Consider the following 21,902-nt stretch of genomic DNA (forward strand, 5'->3'; position numbering starts at 1 on the left):
TTTTTTTTTTTTTGCTTGTAAATTTATGACTTTAATCTTGGAAATTCTGTGGGCTTTTTTTTTCTTGGTATATTACCCCCCTCTTTCATCTCTGTAAAGTTTTTTTTCCCCTCACTTTTTTTTTACACTTTATAATCCCAGAGAATATCTGAGGTTTTCTTATTATTTTTATTTCCTTGTAAATCTCTGACTTTAATCTCAGAAATTCTGATTTTTTTTCCCCTCTCAAAATATTACCCCCTCTTCCTCACACCATTTTCTCTGTGCTGATCTTCAGGACTTCCCACCACTACTGTATATATCTGTAAGCACACTGTAGCTGCAATTTCAGAGCATGATCTGTAAACCTAATGTACATTCCACATGAGAGATGCACGATGCACAGCACGACGAACTCATAACAGAACCGCTTTATGAGATATATTTAATATTTGCTCTTTCAAATGATTTAACCTTTGTGCTCAAGTCACTTTTAAATATGTAATACAAAACACTGCATTTACACAATAGAGACATTTTTTTTCTCATGTGACTCTCATTTAAACCTCCCACTCACTGTTTTTGCCCTCAAGCTTGCCTTCCTTGTCGTCTGTACAGTCTACAAAAAAAGAAAAAAAAAAAGCTTAGTGTTATTTTATATTTTAATCTCTGCAGTTTTTTTTTTCCATTGCAGATAATACAGGAAGGAAATTTAGTTTAGTTTGAACATTTGATGATATATTGAATGAGAAATCCACCGCTTAAGGAATTTGTCCAATCCCATCGAGATACCTTGCCAAATGACTTAGTATTTAAGCTGTAATTATTATTTTCTAATTTTCTGCTTCACTTGCAGCGTAATTTGACATTCTCCTGTATGGATTCTCACACCTTCCCGGTTTCCTTCAATACCACAAGTTTCCTGCAGCTGCCAGGTCGACGGGAGCACAACATGGTGTCTGTGAGCTTCCAGTTTCGCACATGGAACTCTAATGGCCTGCTCCTGTTCAGCGCACTGGCTGACGGCATGCTGGAGCTCACGCTGAAGAAGGGCAAAGTCTCAGCACACATCAGCATCACGCAGCAGAAGAACTTGGGTGTAGACATGACCTCAGGTACAGACAACTTCATGTGCAAATCTCTTAAAAATGTACTATTATACTAGGCATAATATAATTTACAAGGTATAGGTATTATACTATATAGGTAATAGTATAATATAAAATAGTATAATAGGTAATATACTAGGTATCAAAAGTCAAAGTCCCTTCCATGCCAGGATCTGGTCTTCCCAGGCAGTCTCCTGTCCCAGTACTAACCAGCTCTTTGAGGTGTATGGCTGTGGCACCCAATCTCCATTTACATAGCCCTTGGCCTCTCGCCTATACAGCTAGGGTTACAGTGGGGGGACTAGTCCTCTGGTAACCACAAGAGTTTGATTTCCCTACTCGCATCTGTATTGCAGCATACCTTGCCAGATGGCAGTAGGTACTGTTTTTATGATGGTCTTTATGGGATGACCCAACCGTGAGTAGAACTCGTGATCTCTTGGTCGAGAGGTGGACAGGCTAACCACTAGGCCAGCTCACAGTCATATACTAGGTATATTTAACAGTTATTCCACGAAATCGAGTCGTACATGAGCTGATAGCCAACGAGGTGCATAGCACCAAGTTGACTATAAGCCATGTATGACGAGATTGAGTGGAATAACTTTTATTCTATCCACATTCACTGGATTTTGAGAGAGCATTTTTAATTTTTGCAAATTTGATAAATAAAAACTTTGTACAAAACATTCGACAAAATCATTTCCACTTAGAATGTAAACAAACCGGAGAAATGACAGGAGCAATTTGTGAAAAATGCTATAATAATAATTCTTGAAAAATAAAAAAAGAGATATGTTCTTACCATCAAATACTTTTATTCCATATTTTGTTGCAAAAGAACTAGAGACCAGAGGTTTAAGCTGTGACACATGGAATGTGGGGTGGATGCGTCGCATGGTGAGCGGTAGTGCCAGTCTGACAGAACATGGGTTGATTAAATTTTTGATGAGGAAGGGTCCTAGGTACCTGGGAGCCAGCTTGCAGGAGATGGTTCTGAGTGGCAGATGGCATGTGGAGAGCATGACTCATTGCCCCACCCAGTAAGTGGGAGCCTTAGAGTGGCGTTTGTCAGCCTGCCTCTTGGATGCTAGGTCGGAGCGAATGAGTTTTCTCCAGGGCAATGCCCATGTCCTCCTGCAGTGGCATATGAAGGTCTGGGCTAAGGGTACGGTGACTTCCTCCTCTTGGTTGGGGAAGAGTGGTGGTTGGTAACCTAGGGAGCACTGGAAGGGTGAGAGACCTGTGGCAGATGAAGGAAGAGTGTTATGAGCGTACTCAATCCAGGGTAGGTACTTATTCCAAGAACTGGCATCCCTGGACGCCATGCACCTGAGTGCAACCTCCAAAGCCTGGTTCGCCCGTTCTGCCTGGCCGTTGGTCTGTGGGTTGAAGCCTGAGGTGAGACTACAGGTGGCCCCGATGAGTTTGCAGAAGGCCCTCCAGAACTGTGCAGTGAACTGAGGGCCCTGGTCAGAAACAATGTCGGTGGGTAGTCCATGTAGGCGGAAGATGTGGGGGACGAGTAATTCTGCGGTTTCTTTGGCTGAGGGGAGCTTGGGCAGAGGAATGAAATGGATGGTCTTGGAGAAACGGTCAAACACAGTGAGGATGCATGTGTTGCCACCTGAATTGGGGAGTCTTGTGACGAAGTCCAGGGTGATGTGAGACCAAGGTCGATGTGGAGTCGGGAGGGGTCTTAGCAAGCCGGCAGGGGGTCAATTGGTTGTTTTGTTCTGGGAGTATGTGTCGCAGGCTGCCACAAACTCCTGGACGTCCTCCTTGATGGATGGCCACCAAAAGCGCTGCTGGATGAGTGCCAGGGTTCGGGCGGCTCCCGGATGACAGGCCAGCTTGGAGCCATGACCCCACTGCAGCACCTGGGTTCACACAGGACAGGGAACAAACAGATGGTTAGGAAGAATGTTGTTTGGGTTACCTTCACCAGGGTCCTGCTCCAGGACCTTCTGCATGAGGGTCTCAACCTCTAGAATGGCAGCTCCCACCAGGCAGCGTGGAGGAAGGATGGTCTCGGGCGGCTTAGACTTCTCTTGGTGGGAAGGAAACATCCTGGACAGGGCCTCAGGTTTGCCGTTCTTGGAGCCTGGGCAGTAGGAGAGCATGAAGTTGAACCGGGAGAAGAAGAGAGACCAACAGGCTTGATGGGAATTAAGGCATTTGGCGGACTTGATACTCCAGATTCTTATGGTCAGTCCAGACTAGGAAGGGGAGCTCCAACCCCTCAAGCCAGTGCCTCCACTCTTCCAAGGCTAGTTTAACAGCCAGTAGTTTTCGGTCACTGATGTCATAATTACATTCAGCTGGGGATAGCCGGCAGGAGAAGATGGAGCATGGGTGGACCTTGTCATCACTGGCCCTCTGGAATAGTATAGCTCTGAACCCTGACTCAGAAGCGTCAACCTCGACAATAAACTTCTTGGTAGGATTGGGTATGGTGAGAATGGGTGCTGTGGTGAACCTGTGCTTGAGCATGGAAAAGGCTTTCTCTGCTTCCTCCCCCCACTTGAATTGGGACTTGGTTGAGGTCAGGGCTGAGAGAGGTCTGGCCACCGTGCTGAAGTTGCGAATGAAGCACCTGTAGAAGTTGGTGAAGCGTTGGAGCTCTCGTCTTGAAGATGGGGTGGGCCAATTGGCAACTGTCTCGAGCTTGAGGGGGTCCATCTGGATCCTTGCCGGGGAGATGACGAATCCCAGAAACGAGACAGAGCTCTGGTGAAATTCGCTCTTTTCCGCCTTGATGAACAACTTGTTCTCTAGCAGGCGCTGGAGGACCTGCCGGACATGACCCTGATGTTCCTCCAGGGAGCGGGAGATCAGGATGTCATCCAGGTACACGAAAAAGAAGATGTTTAGGAAGTCCCTTAAGACGTCATTAACGAGTGCCTGGAATACTGCGGGCACGTTGGTCAGGCCGAAAGGGACCACAAGGCACTCGTAGTGACCAGTGGTGGTATTAAAGGCTGTCTTTCACTCATCCCCCTCCCTGATCCTGAGGAGATGGTATACATTGCGTAGATCTAGCTTGGTGAATACCTTGGCTCCCTGGAGTAGTTCAAAGACTGTGGTCATGAGCGGTAGTGGGTAGCGGTTCTTGACCGTGATGGCGTTGAGACCCCGATAGTCAATGCAGGGGCAGAGCAACTTGTCCTTTTCCATGAAGAAGAATCCCACCCCTGCTGGGTAAGAGAAAGGATGGATGATCCCAGCTGCCAAAGATTCAGAAATGTACTTCTCCATGGCTTGCCTTTCAATGGGAGAGAGAGAGTAGAGTCATCCTTTGGGTGGTGCTGTCCCGGGTAGGAGGTCGATTCCACAGTCATAGGGTCTGTGAGGAGGGAGGGACACTGTTCGGGTCTTTCTGAAAATGAGTTTGAGATCCAGATATTCCAAAGGCACGTGAGAGAGGTCGGGGAACTCGCTGGCTGAAGGCTGAGGTGGTTTGGCGGGAGGCAGAGCAGAATTCAGACAGGAAGCTAGGCAGGACTGGCTCCAGCCTAGGATGGTGTTGTCAGCCCAGTTAACGTGGGGGTTGTGCTGCATTAACCATGGTAATCCTAGGATGATGGGTACGTGGGGGTTGTTCATGACGTGAAGCTGGATGGTTTCTGAGTGGTTACCAGAAATCCTTAGGGTGAGTGCTGCAGCTCCATGAGCTCTCTGGCCGCCTCCCGGCCAGACAGAGTGGGGTCGAAAGTTCACCTCATCTCCTCGGAGAAATCCTTGAAACTGGAACAAGAGAGTGCATTGGCATCCCAGACCGCAGTTCCCCACTCTCTGGCCTTGCCAGTGAGGAGCGTTATTGTATATGCTACCCGGGGGCGTTCTGTGGGGAAGGCCAGAGGTTGCAGTTCTAGGATCAAACATTGAGACAAAAACGATCTGCAAGTACCTGGTTCTCCATTGTAGGGCTGAGGTGCTGGAAGTCTTGGTTCATGGAGAAAAGCGGTGGCAGGAGCTGAAGTAGGAGATGGCTGAGCAAGGGTAGGCACAGCTTGACAGCACTGCATCTGTATGGTGAGAAGGTTGAGTGCGTTGGACAGGGTGGCGAGGTTCTGGGTAATTTGTTGTAGGTCTTGTTGGTGGGTCCCGAGGAGAGTCCCTTGCTGCTGGATGGCCGTTCTCAGATGGGCGAGTTCCGCTGGATCCATGTTGGCCAGAACGTACTGTTAGGGCTGGTGGAGGTATGGTGAAGTTAGGATCCAAAAACAGAACACGGACAGTAATCCAATCAATAAGATGATTTAATACAGAGAAGAAAGGGTGTGGCAAAAGATAAACAAACAGGATGAAAAACAAATAGCAAAAATAATCTGGGCAAAATGAGAACAAACAACTTGACAAAAACATGAGACAGGCAAAGACAAAAATGCTAGCGCAAAAAAACATAAACAAGAAAAGACCCTTTGTGCAAGAAACCATGAACCAGAAATAACCCTTAGTGCAAAAACCATGAACCAGAAATAACCCTTCGTGCAAAAAAACAAGAACCAGAAAAACACTAGTGCAAAAACCATGGACAAGAGAAAATTGCTAGAGAGAAAAACCATGAGGAGCAAGAGAGGCACAGAAACGGCTAGAGAAGCAAACAAGACGTTCTTGCAAACACAAAGTCTGAGAATGGCCTTTAAATAAGCAGCAGTGAAAACCAGGAAGTGAGTTCAGGGGAGAAAGAATTCCTGTTCTGGATCAGCTCTGGCGTGAGAGATCCGTAATCTCCGGAGTGGATGTCTGGGGCGGAGCATGACAGAAGGAGTCTCCGGTATCAGTGCTTTGTAACACTGAGGTAAAGCTGTAACTTTAGGGTTTCTGACATGGGAAAGTCTTCAGGACAAAGGGATTTGTGCTATGTCATTTGTCAGTAACATGACAAACTAATTAATAACTTAACATGAAACAGCTAGAAATGGATAAAAGTATCATGTGTCTTTCAGTGATGCATTTAAATGTTAGAAAATTGCTGTGGTATGTAAGAAATAAAACACTTCAGGATGCACTGATATAGAAAAATAATCAATTTTCGGTAATAACAGTAAATCCAGTTTGTACTGGACTCACTTCATTATTGATTATTTTACTATAACAGCATTACCTGTCACCAGAGGTGGACAAAGTACCCAACTTCATTACTGAAGTCAAAGTACAGATCCCACTACTTAAATGTTACTCCGATACAAGTGAAAGTTGTAGTCAAATTTTTACATAAGTTAAAGTACTGAAGTACTTGCTTTTAAAAATACTTCAGTATTAAAAGTACATTTTCTGTCAATGCATTGTTGTATTATTGCCACAACGCTTATAAAACCTAATGCCTCTGTAACAACCTACTGGATTTACTGACTAGTTTGTAGAGCCTGTAGAGCTGAAGCTCCACCTGACATGCTAGAAAACTATATTAATACTCAATCATATTGGGTAGCTAACGTTACTAAAAAAAAGAAAGCTTTCTACCTTCTGTTTATTTGGCAAGATTATGCTAAAACATTTCTGCAAGGACTTCAGATAAGTTAACATTATTCATGTTAGCATAACTCCATTTTTACATGCTAACAGTGTCCAAGTTAACTAGCTATGTTAGCTGCGGACAAGGTGATGGCAACTTGGCACACAAATCCATATAAAATCATTTGACTAACCAGACTGCATAGCTATTGCAACATTATCGCTAGCTCTAAAAGCACAGACAACTTCGTTGCAAGCTTTCTCTTGGAATAAAACGTTTACATATTTCAATATGCTTCTGCAGGTTGGACAGCGAGTTTTTGTAGGCCGTGATGTGGCTCATTTTAGACAAACAAAGCAAACATTTAAAACCAAACAACTCTTTCATCCTTTCAGAAAACTGAAACATGGGTTCATGGGCCATGGGTGTGTGCATCCCCCAGAAGAACTGCCTCCTTCCATTCTGCCATCAACTGATTGTGTTAAATAATGCTGCGGAGAAATCACTGAACTTGATTTTATACAGTCTATGGACATGACCTGACCCTAGTGATTACTGATAGGCTGTTTCAGTGTCACCTGCAAAAAAAACAATCACATTTTAGAAAAGAAAAGAAAAAAACATCCACTTTCGAAGCTGCTTCGTAGTAACAAGTGACGAGGACCTTGATAGAAATCTAGTGGAGTGAAAAGTACGATATTTGTCTTTCAAATGTAATGAAGTTGAAGTCATAAGTTTAAAAAAAAAAGATATTTAAGTAAAGTACAAAAAGTGTACTTAAGTACAGTACTTAAGTAAATGTACTTCGTTACTATCCATCTCTGCCTGTCACATTTAACTCCTTATTAGTTTTCTCTATGCTTTGTTGTCATTATGTCCTTATGTCTAATTACATGTTTGTAGCAGGGTTCAACAACAACGTGAAATACAGATGTAGTTAATGGGTCTATCTGGCATTGTGATATTGTATATCAAAATAAAATTAGAACCATAGTTCATAGTTTGCTTGTCAAAATTGTATTACAAGTCATATAATTTGTTTACTTGCTTTTACTCACCTTTTAGCGAAGGTCTTGATAGCACTGCTACAGATTCATTTCCAAGCACTGACATTCCACTCAGCTTTTCGACTGAAATTTAGTTCTACAAAATAATAATAATCAAACATTATAGGTTGATGAATCACATGTTGTTGTTTTTTTTGTTTTGCTTTGTTTTTTTTATAAAAAGAAACTGTAAGTTAGTGGGTTTTGTTTTTGCCTTGGATACACTTGGTTGTATATATATTTCCAGTCCAGTTGGGGTACGTTGAAGGTCAGTGAGGTTTCCTGGGATGCAATGAGGCGAAATATATATTAGTTTACCCAGGGCTCCATCACATATTGATTCACTGGTATAACTGAAACCGTTTCCCTCCTTAATAAATGGAGCCCTCCGGCCTTTGCCTAGACTTTGTTCTTTGGTGGTAAATATTTGGTTCTCTGAAAATCTGAAAGGCCTCACAGCCTAGGTAATTTCCTTAACCTATAGAGAATCACTATATAGCACTATTATTAGAAAAAAGTGTAGGTAGTGTAGCCTGGAGCACTCTTCCTTACAGTAATGCTTTTCAAGTTTGAGACACTTTTGTGCAGAAAGTTAAATATGTAGACTAGTGCTCTTGTGCTTTGCTGGTGCACTGACATGAAGTGACATTTTTAATGGACAAAATAGCATAATTGGTTTTGATTATTCTCTGTTTCAGGTTTTTATGTGTACAAGGCTGGTGGCTATATTTAATGCAATGAAAATTGTGACAATTCAAATCAATTAAATAAAAAATGAATTATGATTATTATTATTAGGCTGCATGATCTCTTACTTTTTTTTTTAACCTCCACCAGCTTTGTTGAAGGAGGTTATGTTTTTGCCTCCATTTGTTTGTTCCCAATGTAATGCAAAAAGTAGTGAATGTATTTTGATTAAATTTGGAGGAAAGGTGAGCCATTGGCCAAAGAACAATTGATTAGATTTTGATGCAAATCCAGATATGTATGTGGATCCAGGATTTTTTTTTTTGTCTGTTCCCAACGTAACTCAAAAAGTAGTGAACGGATTTGGATGAAATTTGTTGTATAGCTTTTACTAGAACCCTAAAATTTTTACTAGAACCCTTCTAGCTGTAATTGTGTTGTTTGGATATCAGAGGGCACAATAACATAAAATAGCAGGAATACACATTACTTCATACTAGGTGGAAGGAACACAGCTCTAATACCGTGAAAAAACACACACACACACACACACACACACACACACACACACACACACACACACAGATCTAAAATAGGAAAAAAAAATGTGTGTGACTGACTGTACAAATAAATTTAACATGAAATCAGAGCTCTCTTTCTACAGACTGCAGAAAGCTAAAGGAAAGAGAAACAAATGGAGGCAGTACAAATGTTTATAAAGGTTTATTAAGAAAAGACCAATTTGTTATTAACTTATTTCATTTTTAATGAAATGAATGTTTTAGTTAATAGTCTGTTATACTTTACTCCAACCTTTGGAGTGGGTAAATGTGGGTTAATAATTATTGATTATTAAGACAATTAAACTTTTTTTTTTTGACAAAAGGAATATTTAAGCTGATAAAGAATAGGAAAATAAATGTTGCAGATTTTGGTAATAAAATTTTCATTTATTTTTTTCCCCCCCAAAGTATCATGAATCATGTTGAATTGTCAGTTAGGTGAATTGTTACATGCCTACTGAATGCATTTCCCCTCTTTATTAAGCGAAGCCCTCCAGCTTCTGGCTTTATACTTTGGTCTTTTATATACACTTACCTGTAGGAAGCTGAATATGTGAACTAATCCCCTTGTGCTTTTATTCTGCTGAGGTGACACAAAGTGACATTTTCAGTGCACAGAAATGTCACGTCACGTGTTTGGTCTATTGTTTGGTTTCATCTTGAGTCACCACTTTCCCAGCTTGGTGGAGGTCAAATTTAATACAAATATGAAGAAGAACTGCATGCTAAATTAATAATAAATGCCAGAATTGTTATGTATTGCATCACATGCCTGGGAAACATGACCACAAAGTGAAATGTGTATACATTTCTCTTTTGCATATACAACAAAAACGTATCTTAACCAGAAAGTAGGCCTTCTCACATTTCACAAAACTGCACTCTGGTTTAACTCTGATTTAAATCTAATCAGATCTTGCTACTGAATTAACAAGTGAAATAAAGTTGACCAGACAGATCGTGAAATATCTTGGGTTTATACTGTCTGCAATGAAATACAAGTCAAGGTAAATTTGCAGATCACTGCATTCTTATTTTATTTGCATTTTTGATACCATCCCAGCTTCTTATTTGGGGTTGTAGGCCAAACTATTGCTTTTTTCAGACTGAAGATGCCTGATTACACTTTGTTGGGTCACAGAGAAAAAAATGCATGCATTGAATTAAAAACAGATAAATCAGAAAGCCTTGAATAGAGGCCATTTGATTTGACAAAAGAAATGTGTGTTTATGATGGGCTTTGAAGGCAGGACTGCATTTTTTTTTTCCCTTTCCAGCCTCGGCCTCTGATAAGTCTTTCAATTAAAACAAAAAACATAAAGCTCTATAACCACAAGAAGTCTCAACAAAATTCTTTACTGTTCAATTTTCCATTCTGGAAAAAAAGAAAAGAGAAGAGGAAAAAAACCCTTGTATATTCTCTGAGATTATAAAGTCATACATTTATGAGAAAACATTCTGATATTAAAAAAACAACAATAAATTTAGGCTACTAGGGGAAAAAAAACCACGTGGATATTCTCTGACAGCAATCATATGCTTCCCGGCTGAAGTGCATTCTGGGAAGTGTACTTGAAAATCTTTTAGCACTTTAGTCTTTTATATTGTGTGATAAAGGACGAAAGACTGCACTTCCTATAACTTTCGGCTCAGCCATGGCATCTGTGGTGTGATGATGTTGATCCTCACACCCTGCAAATCCCTGTAAAGTGATGCAATCTGTTTCCATGACAAAAAAAAAGCACTTTTTCTGAGTTTTGTTTCTCTGAAATTTGTGACTTTTTTTTCTCATAAATTTGCAATGTTTTTCTGGTAAATTTACAGTATGCCTTTTACAATCTCAGAGAATGTCTGAGATGGTAAATGTATGCCTTTTAGAATCTCAGAGAATGTCTGAGATTTTTCTTGTAACTGTAAGACTTTAATTTTCAAATTTAATTTGGAAATTCTGAATTATTTTCTCAGAATATTACCCCCTTCCCCCAGCGCCATATATTTTAGCCTACAAAAGCTCATTTAAAATATACAGTGGGGAAAACAAGTATTTGATCCCTTGCTGATTTTGTTGGTTTACCCACTAAGAAAGACTTGATCGTCTGTAATTTTAATGGTAGGTGTATTCTAACATGTGGAGACAGAATATCAAAAAGAAAATTCAGAAAATAACTTTTAAATATCTATATTAATTTATTTGTATTTTATTGAGAAAAAGAAGTATTTGATCCCCTAGTAACCATCAAGAGTTCTTGTTAATACAGACAAGTTAGACTCTCCAAATTACCTTGTCACCTAAATTGAAGACACCTGATATCACTAATGACTTGTATAAAAGCCACCTGGCCACAGAATCAATCAGTTTGTCAGACTCCAAACTCTCCAACATGGGAAAGACTAAAGAGCTTTCTGTGGATTTAAGGGAGAAGATTGTAGACCTGCACAAGACCGGTATGGGCTACAAAACCATACAAGAAGCTGGGCGTTAAGGTGACAACTGTTGGTGCAATTATGCGCAAGTACAAGACTCACAACATGATGATCAATCGACCTAGGTCTGGGGCTCCAAACAAGATCTCCCCTCGTGGGGTTTCCAGGATCATGAGAACGGTGAGAAATAGACCTAATACAACACGGGCAGAGTTAGTGGATGATCTTAAAGCAGCTGGGATCACAGTCACCAAGCAAACAGTTGGTAACACTTTACACCGCAATGGTCTAACATCTTGCAGTGCTCGCAAAGTACCCCTGCTTAAGAAAGCACATGTGCAGGCCCACCTGAACTTTGCCAATGAACATCTGAATGACTTGGAGAGTGACTGGGAGAAGGTGTTATGGTCAGATGAGACCAAAATTGAGCTCTTTGGCATCAATTCAACCCGTCGTGTCTGGAGGGAGAGACATGCTGCTTATGACCCCAAGAACACCATCCCCACTGTCAAGCATGGAGGTGGTAACATTATGCTTTGGGGGTGTTTTTCTGCACAGGGCACAGGGCTACTTCACCGTATCAATGGGAGGATGGACGGAGCCATGTACCGTAAAATCCTAAGTGAAAACCTCCTTCCCTCTGCCAGGAAGCTTAAAATGGGTCGTGGATGGGTCTTCCAGCAGGATAATGACCCAAAGCATACAGCCAAGGCAACCAAGGAATGGCTGAAGAAGAAACATATCAAGGTCATGGAGTGGCCCAGCCAGTCTCCGGACCTGAATCCTATAGAAAATCTATGGAGAGAGCTGAAGCTCAGAGTTGCCAAGCGACAGCCACGGAATCTTGATGATTAATGCCATGTACACACGTAGCCGGGTATTTTTAAAACCGAACATTTTCCCCCTCTCCGTTTATAAAAATGTTTTATCCACACCACCTCGTCTTCGAAAAAAATCCCTTCTACACATAACCGAACATCTGCGTTTTCAATCACATTCATAAGCATTCCAAACCTGTAGATGGTTATTTCCCCAAATCCTCCCCCCTAATCACATCGCCTGTGCTCTTGGAGCAGTAGTTGGGCTTCTAAGATTAAACATGTAAATAGCACCTGCACAATAATTAACGCTTTCGGCACTACTCCGATCCATTACTCTTTAGCTAGCCGCACACTACGCCGATTTTCAGCGTACCGAGCCAACTGAAGTCGCGAGTCAGGCATAAAGACTAGTTTTCGATGGTACCGACTCATCTCACAGCCGATTCGAAAAACTAATCGGGAGCCAGACTGATCGGCGAGAGTCGCTAGCAATAGCCAATCATATCTTTCGCATATAATGCGTGACATCATTAAACACAATTTCTAGCGCGAGAAATACGTGTTGGTAGCACCTAATGCAGGTATATACTGTAATTCCATAGACTGAAGCTTTATCCATAGACACAGTGGGCTGGAAAGCCACTCTGCTCAAGTTGTGTGGCTGAATTCCAAATCGCTTTAACTCCCCTATATAAGTGCACTATTTAAGGTTGGGAATAATAGCTCATGCAGCCTAGATAGTGCGCTACATATTCCATGTTGTGTCATTTGTAATTCAGCCTGTAGCATCTTCAAGTGTTGGATTTAACAGTAACTATATCCAATAGCCAATCACAAAGCTATTAAGTTGTCACGTGTCGCTTCAATCGCGACTGCACTCGTCAACAGTCGGGGGATATGTGCGTGCCCTGTCGGGAGTGGGCTCTGAAATGGGTCGGTTCGGTACCGCGTGGATCGCCGTGGTGTGCGGCTAGCTTAAGTCCATGCTTAATCTGGCTTCTGCAGTAAACAAAGGTCGCACGTTTGACGTCAGGGCAGATTTGTTGTCATTTTTTTGGCGCAGATTGTGACGTTCTAAAACGCAAAACTCCGGTTATCTCTGTCTACACGAAAAGGCATACACGGAGTTTTCAAAAATCTTCACTTTGCCCGGAGTTTTTTTAAATATTCGTTTTTGATGTGTTTTCATGTGGATGACAGGCCAAAACGTAGAAAAATATCTTCGATTTAGCAGATACCCGGCTACGTGTGGACGGGGTCTTAGAGGTCATTTGCAAAGAAGAGTGGACCAAAATTCCTCCTAATATGTGCAGAAACCTGGTCGTCAACTACAAAAAATGTCTGACCTCTGTGCTTGCTAATAAGGGGTTTGCCACAAAGTACTAAGTCCTTTTGGCAAGAGGGTTCAAATACTTATTTTCCTCAATAAAATGCAAATAAATTAATACAAATTATTTAAAGTCGATTTCTTGATTTTCTTTGTGATATTCTGTCTCAGCATGTTAGACTACACCTACCATTAATATTACAGACTGATCGAGTCTTTCTTAGTGGGTAAACCAACAAAATCATCAAGGGATCAAATACTTGTTTTCCCCACTGTAGAGATGCAGAAGAAAAAGTGATCTTAAAAGGGATAAAAAGTGATCTTACTGACCATGGCATGTTTGCCATTTCAAAAACTGCTAATCTCCTGGGATTTTCATCCACAACAGTGTCTGAGAGTTTCCTCAGGATGGAGTGAAAAAAAAAACAAACAAACAAAACATGCAGTAAGCATAAATTCTGCAGGTGCTAAAGTCTTACTGATGTGAGAGATCAGAGGAGAAAGGCCAGGTTACACCACCAAGCTGTGTGGGCGGCACAGTGGTGTAGTGGTTTGCACGGTTGCCTCACAGCAAGAAGGTCCGGGTTCGAACCCAGCAGCTGGCAAGGGCCTTTCTGTGTGGAGTTTGCATGTTCTCCCTGTGTCTGCATAGGTTTTCTCCGGATGCTCCAGTTTCTCCCATAATCCAAAGACATGCAGTTAGGTTGATGTGGGGTTGCCTTGAGCAAGGTACCTAACCCCTGACTGCTCCCTGGGTGCTGTGTGTGGCTGCTCACTGCTCTGGGTGTGTGTACATGTGTTCACTGCTTCAGATGGGTTAAATGCAGAGGATGAATTTCACTGTACTTGAAGTGTGCATGTGACAAATAAAGGTTTCTTCTTAACGGACATTTTTATGCTTTTCGCATGAAGCATTTTTTCACATGATTGGATAATGTGATATTTCACAAAATTCAAATAAAAATATATTATATTACAGGCATTTAGCAGATGCTGTCATCCAGAGTGACATACAACATTTCCAGAGCAGTCTGGGGAGCAGCTGATGGGGGGTTGTTTGCTTTTTAGCCATAACATGACATGAAGAGCAAACAGAAGTGTGACTTTTCTGATAAAACAGTGCTCTGTAAGATGTATCATGAGAAGAGAAACGAATTTAATCACATAACATCACTCAGTGGAAATAAAGACCATTCACAGTTCCATCCATCCATTATCTGTAGCCGCTTATCCTGTGCAGGGTCGTGGGCAAGCTGGAGCCTTTCCTAGCTGACTATGGGTGAGAGACAGGATACACCCTAGACAAGTCGCCAGATCATCGTATGGCTGACACATAGAGACAAACAACCATTCACACTCTAATCTATGATCAGTTTAGAGGCACCAATTAGCCTAACCTGTATGTCTTTGGGGGAAACCGGAGCACCGGGAGGAAACCTACGCAGACATGGGGAGAACATGCAAACTCCACACAGGAAGGCCCCCATCGGTCACTGGGCTCGAACCCAGGACCTTCTTGCTGTGAGGCGACAGTGCTAACCGCTACACCACCATGCCACCCCATTCACAGTTGTGTTTTGTTAATTTAAAAAAAAAAAATTCAATTCTCTTTTGCGCAAAACTGCAATGGAACCCTGGTTAATGAATATTACTTGATCCATTGGAGTTCAGTTTATACGTTTAGTATAAACAAGGCGGGGTTCTTTACTTCTAAATTAACCTGAGACAGTGAGAGATCTCATTGGGAAACGAAAGCGTAACGGTGGTGATGTTTTGGAGGCAGAGTTTATGTATGTGTGTTGTGTAGTGTCCATACTGTCTGCGTTGTATATTTCTCTTGTGTTAAATGTGTGCTGTTTTGTAGTCAGTAGTCTGCATTCTATAATTGGATTGTGTTCTGTGTTGGACTGTAATTCTAAAAGTTTATCTGTTTACACTCCCCCCCCCCCCCCCCCCCCAAAAAAAAAAAAAGGAAAAAAAATCCCAAATCCATGGGTGAATGGGATTACACAACAATGAAAACAACAACAATGAGGTGCAGCTCTGCATTTCCCGCGATTCTTCATTTTACTGAATGCAATTACAGTGTGGAGTGCAATATTGCTGTTTTTTCCCCTCCTTTCTCTTTTATATTTGCACAGTTTCTAAATCTAGCCTGGACACTCAATATCACGAGCAGATCACATTGCAATCTCATAACCTTTGTTCTGTTTGCTGTAAGTTTACGAATCATCATTAATTTCCTGTTAAATGAACTCAGTGTCAACTCACAAGATTTTTTTTCTGTCCTCTTTTCCATCCCAGGGAGTTGACTCCAAAGATTGTATCCAGCTAAATGGGACATAGCATACAGAGTTAGAGTGAGATAGACGGATGCATGGAGAGACTAAAGTGATACTGTGTATCACTGCCAACATCAGACACATTTCTCAACTATAATAGTGTGCCAGGCATTGTGTCGTAGACTGTGTCTTGGAGAGAGAAAGAGAGAGAAAACCCAATACCAATAACTCAGTCTTCTGTTTGTAACGGTGGCAAAATGGTCACCAGGGAGCTTTAGCGAGTTAATGTTCTTTCATCATGTTTTAACATTAATACTAAAAAACAAATCAAAATATCCCACGTTGGTTGTTATTGTGCTCTGGTGGCTCAGGTGTAAATAACACTAATAAATGAGTGCCATTTATCGCTTAGAGACATCAAATGGGCTTCCAATTCTTTCAGCACTCAGTCCTGATTGAGATTCAAAAAGCATCTTGTAATTTGCTGCTCATCAACCCACTGACCTGCCTGATGGAGTTCTGAGTCTGAGCCGAGCATTTTTTCTCTCATAAAGTTCCTCATCAGCATACTTACCACTGTATTTGAATAATACCAAATCAATCTGTATTTATATATTTATAAAGATTACAGTTCTCATAATGTGGAAATTGTTTTATTAAATTGGGTAAAATTACACGTTTCTGAAAAAAATAAAACAAGGATGTATGAACATTGCTATATCGTAACAGCATACAGAATTCGGATTATATTTCAGCATTGTATTATTGCTCTCTTTCATGTGCGTAGCACCAGAGGGGAACCGTCAGGGCATTGTAGGCCTTCAGAGAAGACCCAAACATATCAGTATTTCAAATGTTATATTTAATTTCTTTCATTCCTTCATACGAGTAATTTCTTGATTAATTATTCTCTTCTAATTCTAATTAAGCCTCATTTTCTATCAAATTTGCTTCAGAAATTAAAGGGTTACTGTCCTGAAAACATTAAAATAAAGTTATCCAGTGAGGATTTTTTTTGTTTGTTGTCTCTAGGCTGAGAAGAGTTTCGAGCTGGCTCACTCATTGGTTAGGACTTCATTACTGGGACAGAAGGCCATGACAGTGTATGCTTATGTAGGAAGTGACAGATGAATTAACCAATCAGATTTTGATGTATAGTGGGAGGGACCAAAAATTTATCACTGTAGACCTTCTTGAAGGCCAGCGTGAGCTTAACTGTGAGTCAGCGCCATCAGTGCAGCAGTGAAGTCACCTTCCAGCCAGTGTAGCGTTCATCAGTAGTGTTAGTGAATGCTAACAAAGAGGTCAAGCCAGTGCTATTGAGGGCAAGTAGCACAGGCTAACGACCGAGAAACGAAGATTTCTGTCTCCAAACTCTTCTTCTACCCATGCTTGCTACAGTATTTTTCACTCAGACTTAAGTATTCATTTCCCTGTGTAATTGACTTAGTTACTGTTAAAATCAACATTGACAGCTACACACAGCGGCGCGACCTGGCACCCTGCCGCTAATCCCTTGAAAAATCCTTTGCCCCGTTGCTTTTTTGATGTATCTGGCTAAGTTTTGACTGAGCTCAAGTCCCAGCTCTAATAATAATGGTTCACCACTGTGTAGCACATTATAAGCCTTTTTAGTACTGCATTCATTCCAGATCAATTGGTGGCAATGAAACAGCAGTCTCGTATCTGAGGCATGAAACAGGAAAACTATAGGTAGATTTGATGAGATCACATAAAAAGAAGAGAGATAGAAAAAGAAATTCAAAATGGAAGTGTGATGCAGATTAAACCTTATTTTGATCATGGTGAAGTTAATTATTTTCCGATAAGAGCAATTTTTACTCCACTTTTTTTTTTACAACACAGCAATTTGCTAACACTTCTCAGTGCTATTTAAAAAATAATAATTCAAAGGCATCATACTTGTACCCATTTACGGTTACATTTAATCTTGTGGAACATCTACAAAACAACTAAGCATTTATGTTTTAGCAACTATAACCTGTTGTTCACTTATGAGCCTCTTTCAAGAAAATGCAGCTTGTCACATTACTCAGAAACCAGAAAGCACAAACTCTCTTTTGTCCTGAAGACTTTCCAAGGGAAGAAATCCAGTGCTGACACTGGAGACACCTTCCATAAATGTTAAATAATTATCTCTTCTTTGTTAAAAACACCACATTTTTTAAAATCCAGTTATTATTGGAATCCGATTATGTGGAGCATCTGCCATGTAAATCTCTGCAAATGAAAAAAAAAAAATCAACACCTGACCAATCAAATTTTAAGAACACTATGGCTCTATAAACAATAAACTTGGTACTTAAATGTAGCAGTTCCTGATGTGGGACAGAAGCACAACAGGCGAGAGTTGATGTTCACACACAAACACTTTATTGAGCTTTTCAGCTTTCTTTCTTTCTTTCTTTCTTTCTTTCTTTCTTTCTTTCTTTCTTCTCTCTCTCTCTCTCACTCACTCACTCACTCACTCACTCACTCACTCACTCACTCACTCACGCGTTGTGGTCGGGGAGAGAGACCCTTTTCTCTGCTCTCTCTCCTTTTATACTCCATCCCTGTGACAAACACACACACACATTAATTTACAGCAGGTGGAATGACTTAGCCACTTACCTTCCCCAACCCCGCCCTCCATTCACAGACTGCTGCTTGGCCACGTCCCTGCTGCCACAGTAAACTTTTTTTTTTTTTAAGCCATGAAAACCCTACACTATTATTCTTCTCATCGTTCTTATCGTTACAGGTTCAGGGCTGAATGATGGAGAATGGCACGACGTTCGCTTCATGGCCAAAGAAAACTTCGCCATGGTCACTATTGACGGAGATGAAGCCTCGACTGTGAGGACCAACACACCCCTTCAGATCATCAGTGGAGGAATGTATCACTTTGGAGGTGGGTGATTAAATAAGTGAGACGTGATCTTGTGAAAAATCTGCTAAATGGAAATGTGCTGCTAATTTGCACTGCTTTAACACCTTAAAGAAGCTGAGTGGATGGACTGGAAAGAGTTCAAGAAAAGACTGACATCTTATGATGTTCGGAGCTGAAAAAAAAAGAAAAAAGCTTGCTCTCTAAATTTAGATAACTAGACAGATGTTTTATTTAATGACACAGTTGTTATGCAATAAATAAGAAATAATTTGGAATAAGTAAGAACTTGGGGCATGTATGAAGCCTCTAAAATTCATAAAGAATTATAAAGGAGAAAAAAAAAGATAAATCTTGACCTGAATTGGTTGAGTTGGTTATGAGGTATAAATCTTCTTAGAGCAATTCTTAGCTAAGAGTAAGAGTTAATTCTCGGAGATGGTTTCCATCTTTGTATTGAGGTTCTGATGGATCATGTTTGTTTTGGTTTCTTTTCAAGTCCTCTCTCTGCCCCGTCCTGTCGTTGGTTTGTTGTCTGACTGTGTTCACCTGTTCTATGTTAAGTTATAAATAGTTTGTTTATTTATCGCCTGCGACGAAGTCAGCAGGGCAAGGTATTGTAATCAGTGTGGTTTGTTTGTGTTTCTGTCTGTTAACAGTCTAGCGTCTAAACGGTTGCACTGATTGACTTCAAATGTTCAGGGTAGGTGGGCAATGGTCTGTAGATTACCTCAGTAAATTTTGGGAGTAATCGGGTCAAGATCACCAGAAAGGTCAAAATCATTTTTTTGCGATAACTTTCTTCAAATTCATCATTTTGACTTCAAACCAAAACCAGAATATGCATCTTTCAATTCTGCTTCCAACCATATGCTGCAGGGTTTGGGGTAGCTTGGACAGTCTCCATAGCGGTTGGGGGTTAAAGGTCAGGGGGTCAAGGTCATTGGTCAAAATAACATATTTTCCATTATAATTCAAAAATGGTTGCCGGTAGACAGATATTTACTATTATGTGCATATAGGAACTCCCATATGGCCTTTCATTTGGCACCATGATCTTTGACCTTGAGTGACCTTGAAATGTCAAACTCAAGGTCATGGATTTTTAGAGGGCTGTAACTTGAAAACGGTTGATGGTAGACAGATATTTACCATTATCAACTTATAGGAAAAGCCATATGGACTTTCATCTGGTACCATGATTTTTTACTTTGAGTGACCTTGAAAGGTCAAACTCAAAGTCATGGGCTTTCAAAGAGCTATAACTTTAAAATAGTTAATGATAGCCAGATGTTTACCGTTATCGACATATAAGAAATCCCATATGGGCTTTCAGTTGCCTCCATGACCTTTGACCTTGGATGACTTTGAAATCTCAAACTCAAGGTCATGGATTTTCATAGGACTATAACCTGACAGCTGATGATTGGGAAATATTACCATTATCAACATCTCATCTCATCTCATTATCTCTAGCCGCTTTATCCTGTTCTACAGGGTCGCAGGCAAGCTGGAGCCTATCCCAGCTGACTACGGGCGAAAGGCGGGGTACACCCTGGACAAGTCGCCAGGTCATCACAGGGCTGACACATAGACACAGACAACCATTCACACTCACATTCACACCTACGGTCAATTTAGAGTCACCAGTTAACCTAACCTGCATGTCTTTGGACTGTGGGGGAAACCGGAGCACCCGGAGGAAACCCACGCGGACACGGGGAGAACATGCAAACTCCACACAGAAAGGCCCTCGCCAGCCACGGGGCTCGAACCCGGACCTTCTTGCTGTGAGGCGACAGCGCTAACCACTACACCACCGTGCCGCCCCCCATTATCAACATATAAGTATAAAATAAATGCTGCTGGGCAAGGTTTGTTTTGCCTGGCAACACTGTTTATATCCTGTTTTGTAAGTGTTTATTTGTTTGTTCATTGATTCATTGACTCTGCGATCAATATCATGTGCAATCTTACTTTTCTGCCCTTCGGTTTTTTAGTTTACTTACTTTTAATAAATTTATCACACTTTTAGGTGCTAATGATACATTTATTAGCCTACTCTATTGTTTTTTTATGCTTACATTGTAATTTTTGAGCAAACTGTGCACAGGAATTTCCTTCGGGGTGAATAAAGTTCTGTCTTATGAATGAATGAATATACCATATTTCATAAGCTACAGTCAGTGATAATGGATTTAATGCCATTTCCACTGAGGACATCCACTACTAAGGACTACATCCAAAATTTTGCCTGATTAAGACATTTAGGTTCAACCTGACTAGTCGGAATGAGAGAAGTGATTAATGACTCATATCCTTTTAGCCAGTTCTGAATCAGTGTGGGGGAGCCATATCTGATTTTAAAAATTAAATGATGCCAGAGCCAAGTGAAATGGACTATTATCTCTGCATATAATTGCAGACTGTATTAAAACCCATTAATAATGTTTATTAATATTGGTTTTGCCATGGTTAGACACCTGAGAGTTTTGGAGGTGGATGGTCATTAATCTTTCACTCAAACACTTGGTGTCCACATACAACCATTACATTAATGGCATTTAGCAGATGCTCTTACCCAGAGCGATGTACACCATACCCAGAACAGTTTGGGGTTAGGCACCTTCCTCAAGGGCACTTCAGCCGTTCCTGCTGGTCCAGGGAATCAAACCAATGACCTTTTGGTCTCAAAGCTGCTTCTCTATCCATTAAGCAATGGCTTCCCTACAGGTTTTTTATCAACCTCATTCATTGAAAAACAAGGTCCGTCCAGTCCTGAGAGCACATTTACACACGATGGCCTGTAAAACACCTTGCTACGGCTCGACACAGTCCTGATGCACAGTCGTAATTATCAATCGATAATCCTCCTTCCATTGCTGTTATTTCAACTCAGGGCTGATGTATCTGCACTGTTTAATTTGTTTACAACAGATTTTTTTTCTTTCCTGAAAATGGAAAGAGCTCCATTTGTCCTGTAAGGGAATTTACACATAATCAAATAACTCTACATTTACAGCTTTCAGAGAAATGTAGAAGCAAGGTTGCCTGTTCTGTAAGAAATAAACAGCTAATCGATTTAATCTCTGTGGGAAATCATTGTGAATTCATTGTTCACTGTAGTTAATAATTAGATTTGTTATTTATGGAATAAATTACAGCATACACAGGAAATTGATTCAGCAGAGCAGTCGAAAGTGAGTGTACCAAAGCAGTAAGCAGGATGCTGAAGCTAATTTTGCTGTTGTACACTAGTAAGATAAATATGATTTAGTTACATGCATGAATTCAGGATTTAATACCAAAATTG

General features: G+C 40.9%; 1 protein-coding gene across 1 annotated transcript in view; it reads left to right on the top strand.

The window, feature by feature from the left end:
* LOC132867590 (contactin-associated protein-like 2) overlaps nucleotides 1-21,902 on the top strand; it is a 230,874-nt gene that overhangs the window by 36,354 nt on the left and 172,618 nt on the right. Inside the window, exons 8-9 of the mRNA XM_060900576.1 lie at nucleotides 836-1,094; nucleotides 18,464-18,613. Coding sequence (XP_060756559.1) covers nucleotides 836-1,094; nucleotides 18,464-18,613 — 409 coding nt within the window. The remainder of the gene's footprint in view (nucleotides 1-835; nucleotides 1,095-18,463; nucleotides 18,614-21,902) is intronic.

Source organism: Neoarius graeffei, chromosome 19 (assembly GCF_027579695.1).
Source record: "Neoarius graeffei isolate fNeoGra1 chromosome 19, fNeoGra1.pri, whole genome shotgun sequence".
Taxonomy (NCBI): Eukaryota; Metazoa; Chordata; class Actinopteri; order Siluriformes; family Ariidae; genus Neoarius; species Neoarius graeffei.